This window comes from Rhinoderma darwinii, chromosome 10 (assembly GCF_050947455.1).
Source record: "Rhinoderma darwinii isolate aRhiDar2 chromosome 10, aRhiDar2.hap1, whole genome shotgun sequence".
Taxonomy (NCBI): domain Eukaryota; kingdom Metazoa; phylum Chordata; class Amphibia; order Anura; family Rhinodermatidae; genus Rhinoderma; species Rhinoderma darwinii.
In genome coordinates this window covers 21,839,473-21,864,005 of record NC_134696.1, presented here as the reverse complement: position 1 = coordinate 21,864,005, position 24,533 = coordinate 21,839,473, and the positions used below count along the sequence as shown (strand labels likewise).

Genomic DNA, 24,533 nt, shown 5'->3' with positions numbered 1-24,533 from the left:
ATGTAACAAATTTTTCAGCTTTTTTGCTAACCTAATATTTCCCAGCTATGTCTATGCAGGGGATTTGGTGTCAGAAAAATAGAGCTCCAAAAATAATAATAATATAATTATAATAATAATAGTAATAATAATACAATAATAATAACATTACAAGAATAAGACATTGTTCAGCACAGAATATAAAAATGACATGGTATTCAAAGGTAGACATTCATTTTAAAGTGAACCTCTCAGCTCTCCTGCGTGGTGCAGTAAATAAAGTCTGCTCACCTCTCCTGACATGTCTGTTTTAGTAAATTGGTGTCTTCCCCATGAAATAACAATTCTGGAGCATCTTTTCTTAGAACTCAATGTGCCATTCCTCTATTATTCCTCCTGGAAATGTATGAATAAATTCAACTGGGTGTGACCATTTTGCTTGTCAATGTCCAGTCAGTGCTGTTAGTGTTAGGGTGTGTTCACACAGGAAGGATACGTTGCGTAAAAGCACACAGCGTATCCGCCCTGGTCACCGTAGGGAATTCCGGATGAAAAACTGCACCAAATTGTGGTGCAGTTTTTCGGCTGGAATGTCCGCTGCGGAAATCAAGCACTGAAAAAAAAATGGATACTTACCATGGCGACACGTCCCTCCGATGTCCTGACGTTCTGCAGCCCTGGGATGATATTCCATTCCATGTGTTCGCTGCAGCCTGTGATTGGCTGCAGCAGTCACAGGGGATGAAACATCATCCCAGGAGGCCGGCCTGGATGAAGAAACACAGAGTTCTGGGTAAGTATAAGATTTTTTTCTGAGTTGCATTTTTTGCGGTGGAATCGCTGCGATTCCACCACATAAAATAAAACATCTGCTATTTATTGCGGGTTTTACCTCCCCATTGAATTCAATGTGTAAAACCCACAACAAATCAACAAAGCTGCGTTTACACAAATACAATTGACATGCTGCGAATTAAAAAAAAACGCACCGCAGGTGAATTCCTGTGCATTTCTTTCCGCTTAGCATTTTAATGCTACTGTATAATGCTGCGGATTTTCTGCAATTAAGTCCGCAGTTTTTACACTACGTGTGAACTTACACTTACATTGTTCGGTAATACATCCTCTTGGCAGGAAGAATGACAAAACCCAGTTTATTCATACATTTCCAGGAAGAATAACAGAGGAATACCACAATGTGGAGAGAAAAGATGCCACAGCATTGTTATTTCATGGGGAATACTATAAAATAGACATTTAAGGAGGGCTGACTGGTCTTCTCTTAGTCTTACACTTAAACTATGTATACAGTGTCCTAATATTTTCCATGCATGGATTTTGCATCTTAATTTGTTATTTCCGCCTGTTGTGGCCGCACTTAATTGTAACAAATATCTCTGTAAGAATTTCAATAACTCTTTCAAATCTATCTTTGCATAAACCAATTCCAAGTATGTTCTTTAACAAGCCTGGAATGAAAAATGCTCCCAGTCTGTAAGTTCTCAAAAGCTGGCTGGATCTAATTTCACAAATTTGTGCCATATACACAACCGCATGCCAATTAATTACCAGGATGGCAGCTGGTCTAGCATAATAATGATAGCAAATGAGCATCTATTTTGACGCTTATATATATTGATTTACAGAGTTTCTTCAACTTGGTCTATATTCCATATCACCTTAATGAAATAATATATTACAAAACCGCATTCCTACAGATGTAGCAGAGCTAAATGTGTTGCTTTGCTATAACTCTTGTGCACTAAGTGAAGTAGCCTGCCAGCAATCCTATGGAAAATCTCATATAGCTCATCGTGAGGTCACGATGAGCAGTGCCAAATGACAAACTCAGCTCTGCTACATCTCTATAAAGCACCATGCAAACGATAAAATATATCAACATCAAGCCTGGTTTGATTGCACCTGTCACAGTCACTCAGACAATGTGCATATTGCTTGGATGATATAAGTATCAGCTTTACCGCCCATGGATGGATCATATTCTGCGTGTTCCAGCACCCCTGTTGCTACTTATCCTTTGTCACTGACACTTTGTGTTACTTCAATTGCTTTCAATGTCCTTTTAAACACTTTGACATAATCACAGTGAGTATTCATACACTGCTAAGTCGATATTTAGGCTCTGTACAGTATGTCAATTAGGGAAACTGCACCGTATTATACAAACTACATCATGAAAATGCATCAGCTTTATTTTGTAGCCCTGTAAAATTAAGAATATGTGTTTCCTCTGATGTCTCTGCTATCACTGCACTGGTTGTTGTCTTATTGTCATCTCTGCTATTCCTATAAACCAGATTGTATACACATATATATGTACATGTATTATTTAGTCTAGAAGTCCCAGCATTCATTTCTTTCATAGTTCCATGATGTAGTTACAAATTTTTTTCTCCTTCAGAAGGAAGAAAACTCTCTCTCTAGCGCCACCTATCAGCATTTACACTCTAAATCAATGTCCAATCTCTACAAGCCTTGAAACATGGATAAACATCGGCATATCAGCCAAACTAGAGATACCCATTGACTGATTAGTTTAGCTGATAACACGAGTTCTGTCACCAGGCGCATTAATTTACATGGTGGTCACCTATAGGTGGCACTAGAGAGACAGGTTATTTTTTTGTTTCTGGAGGAGAACTATTTTAATAATAGTAATAATCTTTATTTGTATAGTGTCCAATATATTCGGCAACATTTTGTGATTGAAGTAGCAAACCAGTAAAATGACAAATAATCCAAACAAATGAACAATGAGACAAAAGGAGAGAAATCACTGCCCATAAGAGCTTACAATCTAAATGGAATGACACAATAGGTACATGGAGCTCATTTTGTCATCACCCAGCTGGTATTTGAGCCAATATAAATATAATATAGGAATATAAAGTGCATGTGACAGGGGTAGCTAGTTAAGGACATAGCAGTGTGGGGTGGAGATATTTGGGACAAGGTCAGGTTGTGTATGGGGCATAGACTATGGTTACTTATACTTTCCACAGGGAGCAATGCCCTAAAAACTCCCTAACAGGTGGTTCTCCACAAGGAGAATCAGAAACTTCTGAGATGCTATATTTTGGAAATATCTATTTTTTTTCCGGCATTGCACAGACTCAGCAGACCTTAGTGCTAAACCACTATCTAGACGTATTGAATTGTGCTTGTTGCTAAATTCATCTTACAGTAGCTGCATAGTTGATAAGATTGAAAAAAAAACACAGGTCCCTAAAGTCGGATGGATGGATGTCATAAAGGGTGGCCCCCTGCTCAGGATCCTTCTCTGTTAGCCAGACCAAAGAGTGGGTCTTACTCAGCGCTGCTATGTGTTATATTATCGTTTATGCATTTGATTGGGTGCCATGTAATACCACATTTCTCCTAAAGTGGCCACTGCAGGAGAAATGTGCTGCTGCCTGTGGATTACCCCAACACTACCAGGTGATCACTGAGGATTCTACTTCCCCAAATATGTGGTAATCAGCAGATCGCCAACATGTGATCATTAAGAAAAAGGGTTGGCCAGTTGGGACAATAATACACCCAAGTACTCATTATTTTAACTGAGCTACACATTGGCACTTTTAAAGTGTAATCTGGTTTAGAGAACCTATTTTAAAACAGCCTTATAGAGAGCAGTCGTAGTGGAGAGCAGCTACAAAGACTGTCTCTCCATCTGGAGGATCCAGCACATCTTTGCATTACTCGAACAGCCCATTGATATCACCAGGAACTGTGTAATTCTTCATTTAACCTGTGGCGGCACTGCAGGGGAATTAAACACTTTCCACACAGTTTACAGCTGATCAATGGGTGCACCAGCAGCGGAAACCAAATGTAAATCCTTATATGTGGTGATAGACCCGAGCAACGAAATCACAAATAGTTACCCTTATATTCAATGCTGATTATGACTTACTGCATGTTTACCATTGTGAATTATTTACGGGGCTCGGTACTAATGATGTTTCAGGTTTGAGTTACAATGTGGAATCTTTATTACACAGCCTTTATTTTTTATTTTATTTTACTAATGAGTAATCATGAGAAGTCTATGAAATGTTATTTCATGAAATGTTAAAGGCAGTAAACGCTAATTAAACATGAATTATATATGATCCATAAAATATCACCACTAGTAATGAATATTAACGAGAAGAAGACATTGATTTCTAAACCAGTCCTGGCACTAAAGCTCAGCGCCCTAATTTATAACACAATTAACTGTTTTTGTATTGACGATATTGTGCACTGCAGATAGAGGAATTAGCTTTAATTTTTTATTGCTTTGCTGTTCTCAACTACAGTACATATGTGTCCTTCCTTATCTTTCCCTTTAATCTCAACATATCTTAAAATATGTTTCATGAGATGACCAGCTTTGTAAAAAAAACAACATCATTTTGAGATACTCTGTCACGAGATGTCTATGCTATATGTGTCTGTGTGTATCCACCCAGTGGTTGTGATGTGTAGTGCAGCCTTTCAATGGTTTTGCTAGCATGTCACGATATTGTATTGAATTTGTTTGATGAGAAATTCGAGTCCTTAACCAAATTCAAGCAAAGGTAAGGGTGGACACATTTGTCATTAGGAAATGAATGTAATCATCTTATGCAGGTGAATATAATACAAGAGGAGATGTACAGAATGTTTAAACTTTTTGAGATACTTGTTTCTGCAGCTACTGCATTTCCTATGTTTGAGAATAGATTTTTTTTTTTTATATAATTTTTTATTGTTGTTGAATTATATAACAAAATATTCCATACTACGTAACAAAAAAACTAAGAAAATGTTCAGAGTTAACATTATATTAAACAAAATATTATGTAGTACAGACACTATCCCATAAGTCAATGCTGGAAAATGAACAATCACCCCCTAACACCCTGGAAAATAATGTGTGGAGAGGGGAGAGAGAAAGAAAAGGAAAAGAGAAAAATAAAAATTAATATAAATATATAAAAAAAATTTAAACCCAAGGGCTTTGCTAGGATGGGGGAATGGGCTGGCGGAGCAGGTGCTCCAGGTGGTGCATGACAGGGGGATTGCCATCAAGCCTTAGCTAGGGTATTTAGATATAGGGCGAAGCCAGCAAAAATAAATCTTTGCGCCAGGGGAAGGAAGATCTAACTACGAATTTCCAATTATTTATTGTTTTGCTTTTTTAATGTTATACTTTCGTTGACTTGTTTACATTACTTTATTTTGTTTCATTATTTATTTACTAATAAGGCTGAGGGAAGCAGAGAAGACATTATCTGTGACTTCCTTGCATTGTCTGATATACTGTATATATCACAAGTAACAATGATCTAATGGTAAGAGGGCATTCAAGAACATTTGTTAGTTCTGTAATGATCTACTTCCTACAATACCCAGGCAAAGAATCACCCCGATGGAGCAAATCACCTTCTAGGAACGATGTTCCACGACTTCAGTTTGGGTTGAAGTACTCAGCTGGCACCAGGACCTGTGTGCCTTAAGTCCAGTGTTTGAGTCCATGGATAACATCTAGTGGAGCTAGGTCCAGAATAAATAGAAAAGGAATAAAGGTATGCTAGGGGCAACAACAACAGAAAGCCAACATCAGAATGTTAGGGGAAGGTGAGCAGGTAATAGTGGTGTGAACAGGTAACAGTGATCAGGCAGAACTGGTTAGGCAGTACTGTGGAACAGACGTAGGCATAGTCGAACAAGCCAAAATTGAGGTTTACGAATGTCAGGCAGCAGCAAGAAGTGGTACAGTGGAGAATCCGAAGAGTAGCCAGGGAAGGCAGGTCACAACAGGTCAAGATCAAGATCAATATTGAATGGCCATTCACATGGCACATGCACCACCCGGCATCCCTAGCCACCCTACTAGGAGATTAATTTTGGCAGTGGCCGGGAGGAGGAAGGTCCGGCACTGGAGCCCAAAGACATAAGTTCAGGACAAGAAATGTATACAAGGAAATGCATGGAAAACATGATTAGTGTCTCCCCTGCATTGTCTGGCACACATATCACCAATAACAGTGCTCTAATGGCATATGACCATTTAAAATCTGTCACTAGTAACATGGAAATGCAGGGAAGACACACATTCTGTTTCCAGAGTTATCCCGCCACATTCCCCATGAAACACAGAATTTTGTATTTACATTATCATCGCTTTCTTTGGATTCCACCATAAAGCAGGATTTATGGCTTCTCCATTCAGAAACACAGTGCTCAAACTGACCAGGCTCCCTATAATATTAGTTTGATTGGACTTGACTGTGACAGCCGGATCTAAGCTATGGTAACTCACACGTCAACGCATTATGCCATTTAACCCTGTAGTTGAATATAACAAGGGGTTAAATTATAGTTATTCTACTAAGTCCAGGACAGATGCACAAAGAACAATAGCAAAGATTAATATTAAAAGGCTCAGACGTTGCCAGGGATAATTTCTTCTAAGGACAAATCAAACAATTCTGACAACTTCCTTTGATTTAGAAACAATTGACATCAATGATTTGGCTTTACAAAGTTCCTCCATAATCATGGATTTAGAGTTTGTTTTCGTGAAAACTATTGTACCATGTACCTGCTTATGCACTTAATTTAGTATTCCTGTATGGGTTTCAATTATTTTCCACTTTCGAGATCTCTGCTTGCTGTCAGTGAATAAGAACGTTCCTGTTTAAGTCCAGCAGCTCAAAAACCCATACAGATTTAGGAAAATTTTACCTGACAGCTGAGGGTTCGCTACAAATATTTATTCATTCTAGTTACTCCTCTGTAAGCTAAAGGCAGCACCAGCACAAATCTTTTTTTTCTATATTGCTACAATGTATCAGTGCACTTACAGGATATCAGTCAGAAAGGATTACTATTAAATAATATACTTGTAACAAAACATTCTCAGCGGTGAGACGTTAGGATGTCAGCATTAGGATGTAAAGAATGCTCCCATTCCCATCCTGTGACTGATCTTGGTTTGTGCCTTACCCCCTGGACCCATGGGTGTAAGTCCAAGAAAAATTACATTTGTAAGCAGCATGTATATTCTTCTAATCATTGTTTGGGTTTTCTATAGAATATTCTAGTTCTATTCTACATTCTGCTGAACTCTTATTTAAGAGCTAGAGCGGAGGTCGGCTACAAAGTATTTTTTTTACACCAGAGGGTCCGTCACATCCATACATTACACGCACAGCCCATTTCTTTCAATAGAAATGTGTGTAACGCTTCATTTACCCTGTGGTGGCGCTGCAGAGAAACTGTACACTTGCTGCTGGGTTGCCCTACAAATTACAAGTGATCGCTGAGGATCCCAGCAACAGGACACCATGTGATCAGCTAATCATTGAAAAACTATTTCAGCAAAAAGATATTGTTCAAAGTGGACAACTGCTTTAACTCGGTTACCGCAGTGACCAGAAAAAAACTCTAAAAATAACAAATTCCGCTCTGCTGCAGCTATAAAAAAAAATGAGGGCTTTGTAAATGTGGTTAAAAATTGTAGTCCTTTAATACTGTGAAAGACTATTATCGCTTCCATTTAATTTCCTTTTATCTCAAAATCAAAATTACAGTATATGTAGTCCGAAATGGCTATAGTACTAGATTTGTGTTATTAATTTTAAGTGAACTGCTTAGAAATTTTCACAATTAGTAAAATGGAGCTACTAGGGTCATGTATCGTACCAGGTGCCCTACATCTTTTACTATGGTCCCTTAAATGCAAGTTTCCAAAAGGCTAAGTTCACCCAAGGAAATGTCAAAATGGCTTTATGTTATTAAGCTGTACAGGAGAAGTTGCCAAAACAACGCCCCCTTCTCTGACATCACTTCCTGCTCTGCAGCTATTGGTTGAGGCAGCCGCTCACAGGCTTCCTGCTTTACCCGCCTCCTACATACGCTCAGAGCTTTCTGCTCCATTTTAGCTGCTTCTTCCTGCATTTGGAACAGAAAGCAGAATTAATTACCTGAAATGGTGAAGACAGTCCTCAGTATGACCAGTATTAATGAAGAATCCATGTGGCGGCAGACAGAGCAGGAAGTAAGTGAGCTGCAGCCTCAGCCAATAGCTGCAGGGCAGTAAGTGATGTCAGAGAAGGCAGGCGGGAGCGTTGTTTTAGCAATTTCTCATGTGCAGCCATTTTGTTATTTCCTGTAGTATCAAGGACTTGTAGTGTACAGAGCACCTCGGAAACTTGTATTTAGGGGTCCAGAATGAGAGAATTAATGCCCCCGGTAAGTTACATGACGCAACTAGATCCAATTATAAAAAATGTAGTAGAGTTTCAGCTAATTCAGGTGATTTTTATATGTTTGTCTTAGCACATTAACTTTATAATGTTTGGTTCCTGACAATACACAAGACATAAAAACCATAACTTCTGCGATTTTATGATGTTTTCCTCTAATTCTTAATGTTACTGATAAATCTAATTTTAATTGCTATTTCAAAATAAATTTACTTCATTTGGATAAAGTTTTAACAAGAATTCTCAATCTTGCAATTAGTGTAAATTGGAAATTAATAGATGTCTTCACTTGAACAGCCATGAGTGCTCCACATTTGGTTGTCTTATAAAAAAGGAAAAACAAACCTTGAAAGAAAGTATTTGTAATATCTGTAAATTGCAATGTACCGGAGTAGAAATTAATGAACTTTAAAGGTTGTCACCATCTTTAGGAGCAAATGAAGGATCTGTAAATGGGGGTTTCCAAGCGCGTTGTACACACAATAGAGACAGTAAAATGCTACCGATTATACAGACTGCCAACTTTCTACGTAAGTGACATCATTTTACATGGGGGGTTTTGGAGTTTGTGATAGTATTCCTATCATACTTTTGGTGGTCTAGAGTGGTCTTAAGGCCCTTTTACACTGGCCGATTATCTGGCAGACAAGCGTTCATTGCCGATAATTTCCCTGTGTAAACGGCAGCGATCAGCAGACGAACGAGCAAACGCTCGATCGTCTGCTGGTCGTATCGTTTTAAAAAAGTGAAATATTATCGTTGTCGGCAGCACATCTTAGTGTGTAAACAGGGAGACGCGCTGCCGACATGATAATAATGTATGGGGACGGGTGATCGGAGTAACGACCGCTCGTTCCTACTCATAGCTCCATGTGACAGGAGCAAACGAGCGATGATCAACGATGTCTCGTTGATCGGCGCTCGCTGCGTCGGCCGAATATTGGCAGGTGTAAAAGGCCCTTAACCCCTTTGCGCACCAAGATGTGCTATTACGTCTGGGTGTGGGGAGTGATTTTTGGAGTGCGCTCATACGCTGAGCGCGCTCCATATGCTGCGGGTGTCGGCTGTATTTTATAGCGGACACCCAGGACTAACAGCCGGGAGAAGCGATCGCGCTGTTCCTGGCTGTTTAACCCCTCAAATGCTGTAGTCAATCGCGACCGCAGCATCTGAGGCTTTGAAAAGAGGGGTGCGGCCCCCTCTGACAGCTGATCCCCCCCCCCTGCAGTGGGATCGGGGGGTGATGATGGTTGTTATGGCAGCCCAGGGGCCTAATGAAGGCCCCCAGGTCTGCCTTCACCCTGCATCTGCTATGTCCTGCCTGTGGCAGGGCTTAACAGATGCCTGTAAAAATGACAAATGACGATCTAACAATCGCTGGTTCAAGTCCCCTAGGGGGGACTAATAAAGTGTGTAAAATTTACAGCTCGTCCTGCAAAACATAGTTTTACCTACATACATGGTGGTTATGGGTTAATAGTTAGTATTTCCGGAGGATTATGGCACCTAACCATTTATTGGAATTACATACAATACAGTCATATAATATTATATTGTTTAGGACGGTGCAGAGGTTAGTCGTGACCATGGGCAGGAAAGTGTGTATATATATATATATATATATATATATATATATATATATATATATTAAAATACATACTGTATAGGCAGGGCAGCAGGGTGCGTGCTTAATGGCAGGTTAAATAAATGGGAAGCAATAAGTAATAAACAGAAAAGTGGCAAAAGACTAATACATTCTCCAGGAAGATATGGAGTACAGCCCCTTGCCCCCAAAGAAAAGAGAGTGTCAGGGAATCTGCATACAGAGCCTTATCTGTGTGTATAATGTTACTAGCCTGCCTTATCTGGCCTCCAGCATTACAACAGAGCTGTCATTTGTCATTAAATCCTCCGCTCTCTAATAATAACAAAGAGAAGACTCTGCTGAATTGCGTCCCAGTCTACACAGCAAAGTTGAAAAGTAAATTGCAGAAAACAGGAAAAATCGTCTTATTGTGTGTGATCTTGTGGCCAGTGTAAAAACTGGAACTTTTCAGTATTTGTTTTATGTGGGTAGTCACATAGAAAATACGAAAAAACACCAGAAATGTCTCAAATACTTGTTTATAGTAAAAACCTGATTTAAATAATACGCCATCGTCGTCTGATGATACATTCTATTTAACCTCACTTGGACATTTTAGAATTTTATTGGATACATTTAATTTATGGGTCTAATCTATGCATAACAAAGCCTTTGCTTGGAAAAAATAAAAAATTATACTCTACATACTGTTCAAAAACTCTTTCCGGTAATGCCATTTTTTATTTTAAAACCCTTCACTTGAGTCATTTACGTACACACGCGCCAACTACTGTAAGTGCAATGATGTCACACAATTACTTTCACACCAATTTATGATGTAAATTGAATCGGCGCTGATCAGGACATTGTGAGGTCACAGGTTATGCAGCTACTCAGGAAATTGAAGCGAATGATTCTGTTTCTTAGGACAGACGTATTTATTATCATTGTGTGAATAATACATTATATTTCGTTTTAATGATATATTCCCTTTAAAAATATTACAGCAGCAAAATAACTTATGGTGTTAGATGCAGACGGCGGGAAATAAATAGAATAGCTTTGAGCTACTTCGTGTGAAGTTTAGAAAATGATTAATTAAACCTTAAAGGTCAGAAGACAATGTGCAGCTGTTCATTATCCTGCTTTCGTTCCTGCAAAGATGCAGATTCTAGTTTTAAGAATTATTTTGACTCTCTTGGAACTTATCGTTAGGCCTTATTCACACGAAGTTTGTATACGTCCGTATGACGGCCGTTAAAACAACGGCCGTCACATTGGCGCATGTTTTTCAATAGGGCCATTCACATGCCCGTTGTTTCAATGGACCGTGTGAAGGGTCCGTTGAAATATAGAACCTGTCCTTTTTTGTTCAGTTTTCACGGATCCCTCCATAGGTTCAAATCTTAGTGGATCCATGAAAACGGGACCCGCACTGGGACACCACTTCACGTTTTTCACGTCCGAGTGTCCCCACGCTCGTGTGAATCTAGCCTTAGAAGAATGTTTACATCTTGATAAGGGGGGTATCATTCATGAGAGAAGGTGAGAACTTCAGGTAGTACCGTTCTCTGATGACAGAGGGCAGCATTTTTACAATAGGCACAGCGAGAACTTTACTTCAGCTAGTACCCTTCTCTGATGACAGAGGGCAGCATTTTTACAATGGCACGGTGAGAACTTTACTTCAGGTAGTACCCTTCTCTGACTGCGGGGGCAGTATTTTAAAGTTATACAGTCTATTTGTACACTTTCCCCACTCAATTTAAGGACAGGCTATTTCATCTTTCACCTCAATCATAGGAATACATGTAATGTATGTAGGTTTTTACGTGTGCTTTCTGACCAAAGGTTTGTGGACTTCCTTACATCCCATTCACATGTAATTCTTCTTCCAAAGCGGTTCTTATTGCTCCTTTAACAGTCGTCATGTCACAATCTAAATACTTTGCTCACCAGGTTGACTTCAAAAACCTGAACCATAACCACGTGTAGCAAAGTGAGTACTGCACTCCAAACATTAGCTTCATTCACATCTGCGTCAGGGCTCCGTTCATGGGTTCCGTCGGAGTCTTCTGTCAGGGAAACCCATGAACGGAAACCATAGGATTCTGTTTGCATCACCATTGATTTCAATTGTGACGGATCCGGTTTAAATAGTTTCCGTTTGTCACTGTAGTGTAAGGGTTCCGCTGTTTTGACGTAATGAATAGCGCAATCAACTACGGTATTGCTTCAGTCAGACGACGGAACCCTTGCACAACGGAGACAAACGGAAACTATTTGCAACGGATCCGTCACCATTGAAATCAATGGTGATGCAAATGGAACCCTATGGTTTCCGTTTGTTTCAGTCAAGGGTTCCGTTCATGGGTTCCCCTGACAGAAGACTCTGACGGAACCCATGAACGGAGCCCTGACGCAGATGTTAACGAAGCCTCAATCCAAATATCAAGTTTTATTCCAAATATCAACGTTTCAACTCAACCATAGGGTCGTTTTCAACCAAGGCTTGAAAATGGCTTTATGGTAGAGTCGAAACATTGCCTGTACACTATGGGATATGTGATATTGCGATATTTGGATTAAAGAGGCTCTGTCACCAGATTTTGCAACCCCTATCTGCTATTGCAGCAGATAGGCGCTGCAATGTAGATTACAGTAACGTTTTTATTTTTAAAAAACGAGCATTTTTGGCCAAGTTATGGCCATTTTTGTATTTATGCAAATGAGGCTTGCAAAAGTCCAAGTGGGTGTGTTTAAAAGTAAAAGTCCAAGTGGGCGTGTATTATGTGCGTACATCGGGGCGTTTTTAATACTTTCACTAGCTGGGCGCTCTGACGAGATGTATTATCCTCTTCTCTTCAGAACGCCCAGCTTCTGACAGTGCAGATCTGTGACGTCACTCACAGGTCCTGCATCGTGACGGCACCAGAGGCTACAGCTGATTCTGCAGCAGCATCAGCGTTTGCAGGTAAGGTCGACTTACCTGCAAACGCTGATGCTGCTGCAGAATCAACTGTAGCCTCTGGTGCCGATGTGGCCGTCACGATGCAGGACCTGTGAGTGACGTCACAGATCTGCACTGTCACAAGCTGGGCGTTCTGAAGAGAAGAGGATAATACATCTCGTCAGAGCGCCCAGCTAGTGAAAGTATTAAAAACGCCCCGATGTACGCACATAATACACGCCCACTTGGACTTTTACTTTTAAACACACCCACTTGGACTTTTGCAAGCCTCATTTGCATAAATACAAAAATGGTCATAACTTGGCCAAAAATGCTCGTTTTTTAAAAATAAAAACGTTACTGTAATCTACATTGCAGCGCCTATCTGCTGCAATAGCAGATAGGGGTTGCAAAATCTGGTGACAGAGCCTCTTTAAGCCATTTTTTGGAATGCCACTCTCTCTTTGCTACATGTATATATATATAAAGATAATTAGAATGGTAGATCAATAATTGCATCATTGTATTGACAAAAAAAAGGTTTATATCAAAGGTGTGAATGGAGTAAATGACATCCTGTGCCAAAAAATAAAATTTGAGCCCCTTCTTGTTGGTTCCAGTAGTAGAGGGGTTGGCACAATTTACCATTGTTAAGGCGCCTGTGGATTGGGGTAAGCGCAGCAAGCATCCCTCTGTTATACACGGTGTTGGAGTGCAGTAATTTCGGCCCATAGGAGCCTATCCTACAGCAATACAGATGACAGCATAGATTCACCCACAAGGTCATATCATGTGAGACAACTATACCCCTAGTACTTTCAGACAAATTATTTAATTCAAATGTTACAATAAAGACTACTTCATCTGTACACATTCGGATTACTATAAAACTGATCACTGCTGATACATAAAACAGCTGCAACAATATCCAAGCAAATATATAACATGGGTTACAAGGGTCATATCACTACCGCAATGTATAATCCAATACCGTATATTGTGTCCTATTTGGAAGCCTTTATATCAGCAATAAATGACTTTTCCCATTTTTCAGCTCTCATGACTTTTCTGAATATTTTGTCATAAGAAGAGCCCGTGGAAATGATTTTACAGATAGGAAAACCAGACTCAATGTTCTCAGAGATGTTTTATTAGAAATGTGAACAGAAGAGAATTTCCATAAGATCATGTTAGTGATGAGGCTGCCTATAATAGCATATGGCACTAGAGGAAAAAATGAAATATGCCAACCCATGTTCATCTACTGTACTTACCCGGCAGTCGATAGATGAGCCAATGAAAAAAAAAAAAAGAGAGAGAGAAAGGCTTCAGAGTCAATTTGTGGATAAGCTATTCCGAGCCTTCATCATCGCCTGCGAATTGAAGCCTTTTAAATTGGAAAGTAGATTCTACAAAATGTTTAGGACACTTGGTATCTTTGTGTAATTCTCCTCTGCAATTGGATTACGGCTATGGATTTGCATATCATAGAAAATCTACTTGACAGTGATTCATTTCTCAATGTTAGAAGAGAATATATCAGGACCGGGAGGGGCCTTATAAACAATTGGATTTTATTGTGTTGCCTTTAAATAACGCCATAGACGGGTCTGTATATCGACAAGGGTTTTTCTTAAAGGAAATGTCTTATGTATTTAATGAGGTTGTATCATGAAGGCAACCCCTTTTCAAAAAGTAGCCACTGCGGCCAAAATCCGGGGGAAGCTGGTAGCAGCAGCAGCGGCTACTACAGGAGAAATGTGGTATTACATTGCACCTATTCAAATAAATACTGTACATGATAATGTAATACATTGTAGGTTTACATAAATACAGCTTGGTATTGATATTATTATATCACCTAACATATTCATATAATGCAAGGATGTGTGGGGTCTGCCTTTACAGAGCATATCTCCATTCTGGCACATAAAGGAGGACCGGAGAGGGACCCCCCTATGATGCCCCTATAGGGCATATGGACAGGGGTTGTCCTCATGAAACAACCCTTTTAATTTTAGTTTTATTAATTAGATGTAGCTGTAACCTACAAGGTGTAGAAGACAAATAATGTGTTAATAATTTATTTAAATGTAGATATTAGTTTTTTTTATTTTGCAGCCATGTTGGTGGCACACACTTCCTTCCTGTATTGTCTAAATAGTCAGCAGGGTGTGTATTCTTTATGAGGAGTTGCAATCAGAGCCTTATATTTGTGTATAGTGTTGCTACCCTGCCTTATCTAGGCAGCACAATGGAAATTTTCCATTTTCTAGTGATGAGATGTCTCAGCTCCAACTGTCCCAGTCTGCACAGCTAAGCTGACATGTAAACTGCAGAAAACAAGAAGTGTCAACCTATTGTGAGCACTCTAGTGGTGTAAAAACTAGTCACATGGATAGTCACATAAAAAAAATAAAAAAAACTCATAGTGCTACTATAATCCAATAATCCAGAAAGTCTAATAGTCCCCATTATATTATAGTTCTATACTGGAGGCAAGACCAGAAACAGGAGACAGAGACCAAAGAATATATGACATTTATAATAGCAAATATTTTGTTAACCCTCTATTTTGGACTTTTTTCCCCCTAAAAATTTGCTTTGATATACTTCTCCAGGACCAACAAATAATCCAGAGTAATGATAATCCAACACCTATCAGGCCCCATTGATGCCATAGTAAAGGAACTTTACAGTTTATTCCAAACTTTTGACTCATTGGACAACCTCATTGGACAACAAAGTACTAGTTGTAGTTTCCCAACAGCTGGAAAACCACAGGTTGGAGACCTAAGATCTAGTCAAACCCTATAAACAGTATTTGTCATGGAGTTCAGAACCCAAAGGACATTGAGGCCATCAAAGAACATCACTTGAGTGTTGCTATATAATTTGATGGTGTTGGCACCCTTGCCGATTTAGGATTTAGTCACTAACAGTCCTAAGTGTAGCACCATGTAGCGAGTTTATCGATAGCAATATATTGCATTCTATTACATAATTGTGGTGTAGATAATCTCTTAATGCTAGGTTCTCAACCTGTGATATGTGCACCCCCGGCGTACATACCATGTCTAGGGGGTACTCTCACGATACTCATGCTGTGTTTTAAATAGGCAACACTGTATAATAATAGCCTTGGGGGGGGGGGGTGCCTTGATGTCATTTGTTTGAATAGGGGGATAAGGGTTCACATTGAAAACCACTTTCTCAAGGAACCAATACATTGCCAACTAGTCCATAAGAACAAGGCCAGACAAAGCTATTGGCTTACAAACCCGTCTCCAGGAGCCCCCCATAAATTCTGGGCCATAACTTGTCATAGGGAATCTTATTGGTGCATTGAGCTTTTCCACATCTTAATTGCATTTCCTGCTATTTTTTTGAATTGTTATTGATCCTGTTTTTGACGCTCATATATCACATGGCTTTTGCTTCTGTCTCTGCTTCTCTGTACAGGTCTAGCAGTACACCAGATTATTACCATCACTGTCTCGCTAATCATGGTCATTGCAGCCTTGATAACAACACTCGTCTTGAAAAATTGGTAAGGATGACTTCTTCTGATTTTAAACATGATATTATGGAAGTGAATAAATAAGAGCATGTATTAGATGTGTAACCAAAATGTAGTGCAGTAAGGTTGAGTAGGATGTGTCACCTTCACATACTCTAAGGTCCTACTTTGGCTTTCGAAACTTCAAATTGGCCTTTTGGAGACTTAACTGGAAGGGTCCAGCTCATATTTTACAATTTTGGTAAATTTTTAATTGTATCTGTCAATATTAATTTGGGGCTGACAAAGTTTGATGTTTTTATCTTACACACTCTGGAGAGACTTTAGTTTGAGACTGTACAATTGATTATTACAGCCTATGGATACAGAAAATTTTGTATTTTTTTGTTTTGTTTATTTTAAACGGAACCGCACTATGACAGATCCTTTTAAAGTAGAACATTAGTGTGAAGTTCTCATAGGATTATACTAGTGGCTACAATTACAACCACTGAACAGCCCCCCAAACTGTGAAACTGGGGAGCTGAAAAAAAAGCACTTCCCGGTGTATCACATGATCCCCCTCAGCCAGTAAGCCGCTCTGAAAAAGCTCATGTGATTCAGTCTGTGACTCCCGTTTCAGAGGTGTAGTGGAGTCTACGTCACATGTTAGTTTTCAGAGCTGCTTACTGGCTTAGACAGATCATGTGATACACCATGTGATTTCACTAAACTGAGAATTGTTTTTTTTTAAGCCCTTCTGTTCGCCACTTTGGGGGGGCTTTGAAATGGTTGTAATTGTACCCACTTGTATGACTTTATTAGGACACAGATTACCTAATTTAAAGACGTATGTCATAGTGATAGGGTAAAACGAGTCGAATACACGCTGTGTGAACAAGGCCTAAAGCAGCTCTACAGTGTAAGGGCCACTCTAAACATCTCCCTATGTCTCAGCTTTCTGTAACATAAAAAATGGTCGAATACTGAAACACAATATTTACGATCACATGATGAAGATGTGAACAATATTATGGTTGTCTTGTGTTTTAGAAACACACAGAACCTGCTCTCAACCAAATCGTCAGATGAGCTGAACAGACGGGTTCTGCTTATAGCTGACAATATTTCTTCTATGTATAGAGGTTACATAGAAGCTGTATCAGAAAAACTAAGCACAATTTTTACTAAAAGACAATTTCAAATATGTTTAAAATCATCTAAAGCCCCATATTTTATATTGATGCTTATTAAAAATTTTGCTTTGTTTAATCCCTTCCCGCTGCGGCCAGTTTTGTCCTTCCTGACAGCCTAATTTTTCAAAGCTGATGTGTCACTTTATGTGGTAATAACTTTGGAATGCTTTTATCTATCCAAGCGATTCTGAGATTGTTTACTTGTGACACATTGGACTTTATGTTAGTTGTAAAATTTGGTTATTACATTCAGTATTTAATTAAAATTAGCATTTTTATACATTTAAATGCATCTGCTTGTAAGACAGATAGTAATATCACACAAAATAGTTACTAATTAACATTTCCCATATGTCTACTTTAATTTGGCATTGTTTTTTGAACATCCTTTTATTTTTCTAGGACGTTACAAAGCTTAGAACTTTAGCAGCAATTTCTCACATTTTCAAGAAAATTTCAAAAGGCTTTTTTTTCAGGGACCTGTTCAGTTCTGTAGTGGCTTTGAGGGGCACCCTTCAAAGTATTCAAAACAGCATTTAGAAAGTTTCTTAACCCTTTACGTGTTTCACGGGAATTCAAGCAAAGTGGAGGGGAAATGTACAAATTTCATTTGTTTTTTGCAGAAATACATTTTTTATCCATTATTTTCTGTAACACAAAAGGTTTTACCAGAGAAATACAACTAAAAATGTATTACCCAGATTCTGCAGCTTTTATAAATATCTCACATGTGGCCCTTCTTTTTATTGGATTATATTTTAGGCACCATGTCAGGTTTGAAGAGGTCTTGTGGTGCCAAAACAAAGGAAACACCCCAAAAGTAACCCCATTTTAGAAACTACACCCATGAGAAATTTATCTGTGAGCATTTTGACCCCACGGGTGTTTCATAGATTTTATTATAAGTGGGCTGTGAAAATTTTAATTTTTTTTTTTCCTAAAGAAAACGTACATTTTTTGAATTTCCGCAATGACTAAAGGAGTAAAAGCACCCCTACAATTGTAAAACAATTTCTCCCAAGTACAGCAGTCCCCCATATGTGCTCATAAATGGCTGTTGGGACACACGGTAGGGCTCAGAAGGGAAGGAGCGCCATTTGGCTTTTGGAGCTCAAATTTTGCTGGAATGGTTTGTGGAGGCTGTGTCACATTTGCAAAGCCCCTAAAGGGCCAAAGCAGTGGAAACCCCCCACAAGTGACCCCATTTGAGGAACTACACCCCTCAAGGAATTTATCTATGAGTACATTGAGCAGTTTGAACCCACAGGTTTTGTGCAGTGATTGGAAGTAGACTGTGAAAATGAAAATCAACACTTTTTCCTAAAGAATGTATGTAATAATATTTTTTTTCATTTCCACAAGAACTTAAAGAGACTCTGTCACCACATTATAAGTACCCTATCTCCTATATAAGGAGATGGGCGCTGTAATGTAGGTGACAGTAATGCTTTTTATTTAAAAAAACAATCTATTTTCACAACGTTAGGAGCGATTTTGGTTTATGCTAATGAGCTTTCTTAATGCCCAAGTGGGCGTACTTTTACTTTCGACCAAGTGGGCGTTGTACAGAGGAGTGTATGACGCTGACCAATCGGCATCATGCACTCCTCTCCATTCATTTACACTGCACTAGCGATATAGATATATCGCTATGTGCAGCCTCATACACAAGCCCTAACATTACTACAGTGTCCTGATAATGAATACACATGAAATCCAGCCTGGACGTCATGTGTACTCAGAATACTGACACTTCTGACTCTTTTTTTGTGAGATTCCGGCAAGTGAAACCAAATCTCGCGAGATTACGGAGCTAAACGAGATTTGGTTTCACTTGCCGGAATCTCACAAAAAACTATACTATGGGGACTTACTATGGGGAAAAAGTCAATTCGTTTTTTTTAACTTGAAACTTTTATTTTTTTATTTCTTTAACATAATTTTTATTAACTTTTTTTTTTAACTAGAAGGCCTGCAGCCCTGATTACTATTCTAATACACAGTGTATTAGAGCTGTCAGCTATTCACTGACAGCAAGCCTATTAGGCCTCCGGTTCAAATACTAACTATCGGCACCCCAGCGATTGCGTCGCTGGGGTGTCGGTGGGGCAAAAACCCCACAGATGCTGTACTCTCTATTGAGCGCAGCATCTGAGGGGTTAATCGGCCGGATCGGAGACTCCGTTCCTGGCCGTTACAGGCGGGTGTTAGCTGTAATATACAGCTGACACCCGGCGGTGATGGTTCAGGCTCTGCTTGATGAGCCTGCACTATCACCGCAACGTAACTGTACTGCGGTTTGCAGGAAACCCTTCCCGACAGCGCAGTATATATACGGCGGATGTTGGGTAGGGGTTAACCGAAATCAAAACTGATTTAAGGTTTATTTCCACATAAAAAATGTGACCTAGAACCCATCGTCCTCTAAATAATTGCTTCTGACGTTACTTATGATAACCAAAGTGGACTGCACTATAGTAACACAATATGTGTTGCCATGGTTACCATGCTTTATATTGTAGAGACAGGATTCGCTATTACATGCTTGTGAATTTAAGTCTATAATTACAGTGTAGCAAGCGCCACATTCCGCAAGACACTGCCACTTTAAAGCAACTTAGAATTACCGCGCCTGTTTTCAGCAACTACAAACATTTTTAGGGGATATTCACATTTACAGATGTGATCAGAGTTGGATTTATCTATTGGCACAGTAGTCCTATGGCTATTGTCAGCCCTGTGGGAAGGGCATCTTCTAAATCGATAATTGACATATGAATACAGTGTATGGTTATTGATATGTTATTTAGGCTCTCACAGCGCTTTACGAGTGAGAGGAGGAAACCCCAGAAGGCAGTACAAGATGTTGTGAGGAGTACACCGCAATGTTCTGCTTTATCTCTTAAAGAGGCTCTTTCACTAGTTTAGTAATGCCCTATCTCCTAGCTAATCTAATAGGCGCTGTCACACTGATAATTCTAGTGAAAAATTTGGCCCAAAACGTTTATTACTTTAAAAGTTATGAGCTTTTTTCTAAATATGTAAATGAGGCTATACTAGACAAGTGGGCGTCAACAGCAGCGATTCTCCTAAGGTGGAGCCTCCTCACAGCCTCTGACGCTGTCCTATCAGCATGAAGCTGCTTCACACTGTGTGAGAGACTGGGGCTGGAGGGAAGGGGGATCTTTTCAAATAGTGATATCTCCAGCTGTGGGCCACCTACAACAGTGGTTCTGGTGGCATATGAAAGATGAAACGCTAATCTTTCAGAGGGCACCAGAATCGCAGTCTAGCTGTGAAACAACTGGAGGTATCACCAGTTAAAAACACAGTCAGGAATGGAAGCTGTATACTATATGATCACACTGCGTTGCTGGGCTGGGAAGAGAACTGTTTGATGCTGATTGGATGGCATCATACAGGAAACATTACACCGCCCAGAGAGAAAAAAAACAGTCACCTCCCATTTGGCAAGTATATCCCATTTGGCAAGTATAGCCAAATGAGCATATTTAGAAAAATGCTCATAACTTTGCAAATAATAATAATTTTTTTTCTAAATTACACTGTAGTTATCAGCATCATAGCGCCTATTAAATTAGTTAGGAGATAGGGCATTAATAAACTAGTGACAGATCTTCTTTCAGAGCAGGCAAAGATTTTAAAGCTGTACATGACTTAAAGGCCATGCACACTTCACTTTTGCAAGCTTTTTTTTTTTTTTTTGCATCTTATTAAAGAGAACCTTTCACCTCCCCATACATGTGCAGCTGAGTATAGCATGTATTGGGGAGGGCTGCACAAACTCTGGGGCACTTTACATTTACTTCTACCTCCCTCCGTTATTTAGATATCGGTGCCGTTATATTTGGCGCCCGATATTTAAATAACCCCCTGAACTGTCAATGGGGCGTGTACTGGCAAGGGGGCGTGTTACTATGGCTGTGACACTGTCCAATCAGATATGGACAGTGCCACAACAAGAGCGAGGAGAGAGTGTGCGCGCGCGCGCACTCACGCTCCCTCACTCTTCAGCTTTGAAGATCAGTCTTTTCAACCGAACTGGCAAGGGTGCGTGTCACTGCTACGGACAGTGTAAAGGCTGGGGAGCGCTTACACTGTCCGTAGCAGAGACACACCCCCTTGCCAGTTCGGCAAACAAAACAAGACTGATCTCTCGCAAGAGCTGAAGAGATGAGAGTGCGCATGCGCGCTCTCCTCTCCACAGTTCTTACACTGTCCGTAGCAGTGACACGCCCCCTTGCCAGTTCGGTTGAAAAGACTGATCTTCAAAGCTGAAGAGTGAGAGTGAGTCCATATCTGATTGGACAGTGTCACAGCCATAGTAACACGCCTCCTTGCCAGTACACGTCCCGTTGACAGTTCAGGGGGTTATTTAAAGATCGGGCACGAAATATAACAGCACAAATATCTAAATAACGGAGGGAGGTAGAAAGAAAATGTAAAGTGCCCCAGGGTTTGTGCAGCCCTCCCCATTACATGCTGCACTCAGCTGCACATGTATGGGGAGGTGAAAGGTTCTCTTTAAATCAATGTTTTAGGGGCTTTTAAATATATTTTACATTGATTTTATTAAAAATTCAGCTTTGTCTTTCCGATATAGCGTCTATGTATCCTTTATACATAGAAGCTGTATTATTCACTATGAGATGATTCCGTCAGCTCAGCTGAACTGAGGGCTCGATTAATACACAAAAGCACAATAATTACGATCAGATCTAAGCTGATGAAGATGTGATCAATTTTATGGTTGTCTTGTGTGTTAGAGGCACATAGGACCTGCTCTATAGGATACAGGGTTCCTCATGTCCTATAAAATGATGTCAAGTCATTTATGTGAGCATTTAGATACATCTGGGATTTAATTTTCTCCAATCCATTCCTTTTTCTTCATTTTTTACGCATCCTTAAATTAGCTCTTTGATTTTGCAAAAATACTGTAGAGAAAAATAAATTATCGTTTTCCTCAACAGTGTTTTTCGAAGACTACCTGTGGAGCTTTTTATTGGAAATTGCAGTGTTTTTGCAAACATGAATAAACATAACGTTACAGTAATTATAGACCGCAGTTTGCTTGCAATATCTAAAAGGCCTAGAGACTATAGTTACTAAAAAAAAAAAAGACGTTTATGTAACATTACTTCAAAACAAAAAGAAAAACTTTTTGAACTCACTTAAAATTGACAATTGTAAAGAACTAAAAAAGAGGCGTAATACTTATTCGCCTGATTTACTTACTGAGAAGGGTCTATCGTGGCTTTATTGACATAGGACTGCACATTTTATTGCTATAAAACAATTGTAAAAATAGTTTTAATTAAAATATTCTACCGTTTTGTGTATACAGTTCCTATGTAGAGCTATGTGTTTACATAGATACAGACTACAAACAAGTCCTTTGTGTAGTCTGATCCTGCAGTCATCTTCTGTCCCCATCCTATGCTGCTTTTACTTCCGTCATGAATAACAATAGAGCACAGATGGTACAGGAACAATTATTGCAGTAGAATATAAACTTAAGGAATAGCAGGGGTCATCTTATAAGACACAATGAATACCAATAAAAGGAACCCTCTGGTAAATATTTTTATCGTGGCCCCGTCTGAAAAATGTACCAGGTAACAGGTAGAACAGGTCATCCTCCTACGGGGCGCATTGTTGGCGTCCAATCTTCTCCGATTCCTATCGTCGTTATGCCACGTGACCGCGATGTGACTGCCCAATTCCTACAACATCTACTGTGTAGATCGGAAGTAACTTTGTCTATGCATTCCTATGAGATGCTCAATGTCACGATCTAAGGGTATGTGGACCCACTAAGCCGCTCCGCTGTAGCGGAGAGGCAGCTGACCAACTTACAGTCTATGCATAAAGTCTATGGTAGGAGTGTAGCACAGGGGTACCTGGGATAGTTGGGATGGCGGCAAGGGCTCTGGCAGAGATGGGGCTGGAGGTGGTGGGTTTCGCCAGACGTGGCGGATGGTATCCGGGATGACAGGCGACAGCAGACGTGGAGTATTCCAGCAGGCTGGGCGAGGCACGGCTCGGGTACTATACTGGCTCGGGAACAAGGTACAGCACGGGATACAGAATATAGGAGGCAGGACAAGGGAACACTTGGAGCAGGAATACAATAAGGGACCATTTGCAATACAGACATGGGAAAACTACAGCAACGATCAGGCAGGGAGTGTTAGGGTGGACCCCGTCTTAAAGTCCAGGATGGACAGGGGTTGATTAGCGAACATTAAACATGTGCGCGCTGGTGGCCCTTTAAGGCCCGGGCCGAACGCGCGCACCTTAACAGTGAGAGGAGGACCAGCCAGCCGCGAGTGTTGGCATCTCCTAGGAGGGAGACGCCAGCAGGGCAGGAAGCCAACGGACCACGGCTGTGACATTCAATATGTGCCTCATAGGAATGCATAGTAAAAAAGAGACTTCTGATCCACGCAGCAGACACTGTAGGAATCGGGCAGTCACATTGTGGCCATGTGACATAAAGGCAGAAGGGATCGGAGGAGATTGTTTGCCAACAAAGGCCCCAGTAAGAGGATGACCTGCCCGACCTTTCACTGAGTGTACTTTCCAAACGGGGGCAAGATAAAAACAAATTCACCAGAGTATTTGATTAAAAACAATGTTACAGTTTTGACCCATAGATGGCATACCGTTAAAGGGGTTATTTGGGGACCGAAAAGTATTAGCAATGTACTCATTGTTTATAGCGCTGGCGGGGGACCGGAAGTCTAGTTTCACAGTCTCTTCGTCATGTGACTGGCCCCGCTGTAATCTATGTACAAGTAGTAGCAGTAGTACAGCGATTACATAGAGTACAATGACGCTAGTCACATGATGAAGAGTCGTGTCGTCACGAAGGAAGACTGTGCAACTAGACTTCCGAAACCCCTTCAGCATTATAAAAATCTATTAAAATCTCATAATCAGCTTGACGGGGGATTGGAATGTATATTAGCGAGTTTTCTCACATACTGCAGGGAGTACAAGGGTAATAATTTTCGGTCCCCACATAACCCCTTTAACA

The 24,533-nt window shown here is 40.0% G+C and overlaps 1 protein-coding gene across 7 annotated transcripts in view; it reads left to right on the top strand.

The window, feature by feature from the left end:
* The window catches only part of AJAP1 (adherens junctions associated protein 1), a 178,267-nt gene that overhangs the window by 110,017 nt on the left and 43,717 nt on the right, over positions 1–24,533 (top strand). For all 7 annotated transcript variants that reach the window (XM_075839486.1, XM_075839488.1, XM_075839487.1 and 4 more), the window contains one exon: positions 16,238–16,325. In XM_075839486.1, the coding sequence (XP_075695601.1) occupies positions 16,238–16,325 (88 nt within the window). The remainder of the gene's footprint in view (positions 1–16,237; positions 16,326–24,533) is intronic.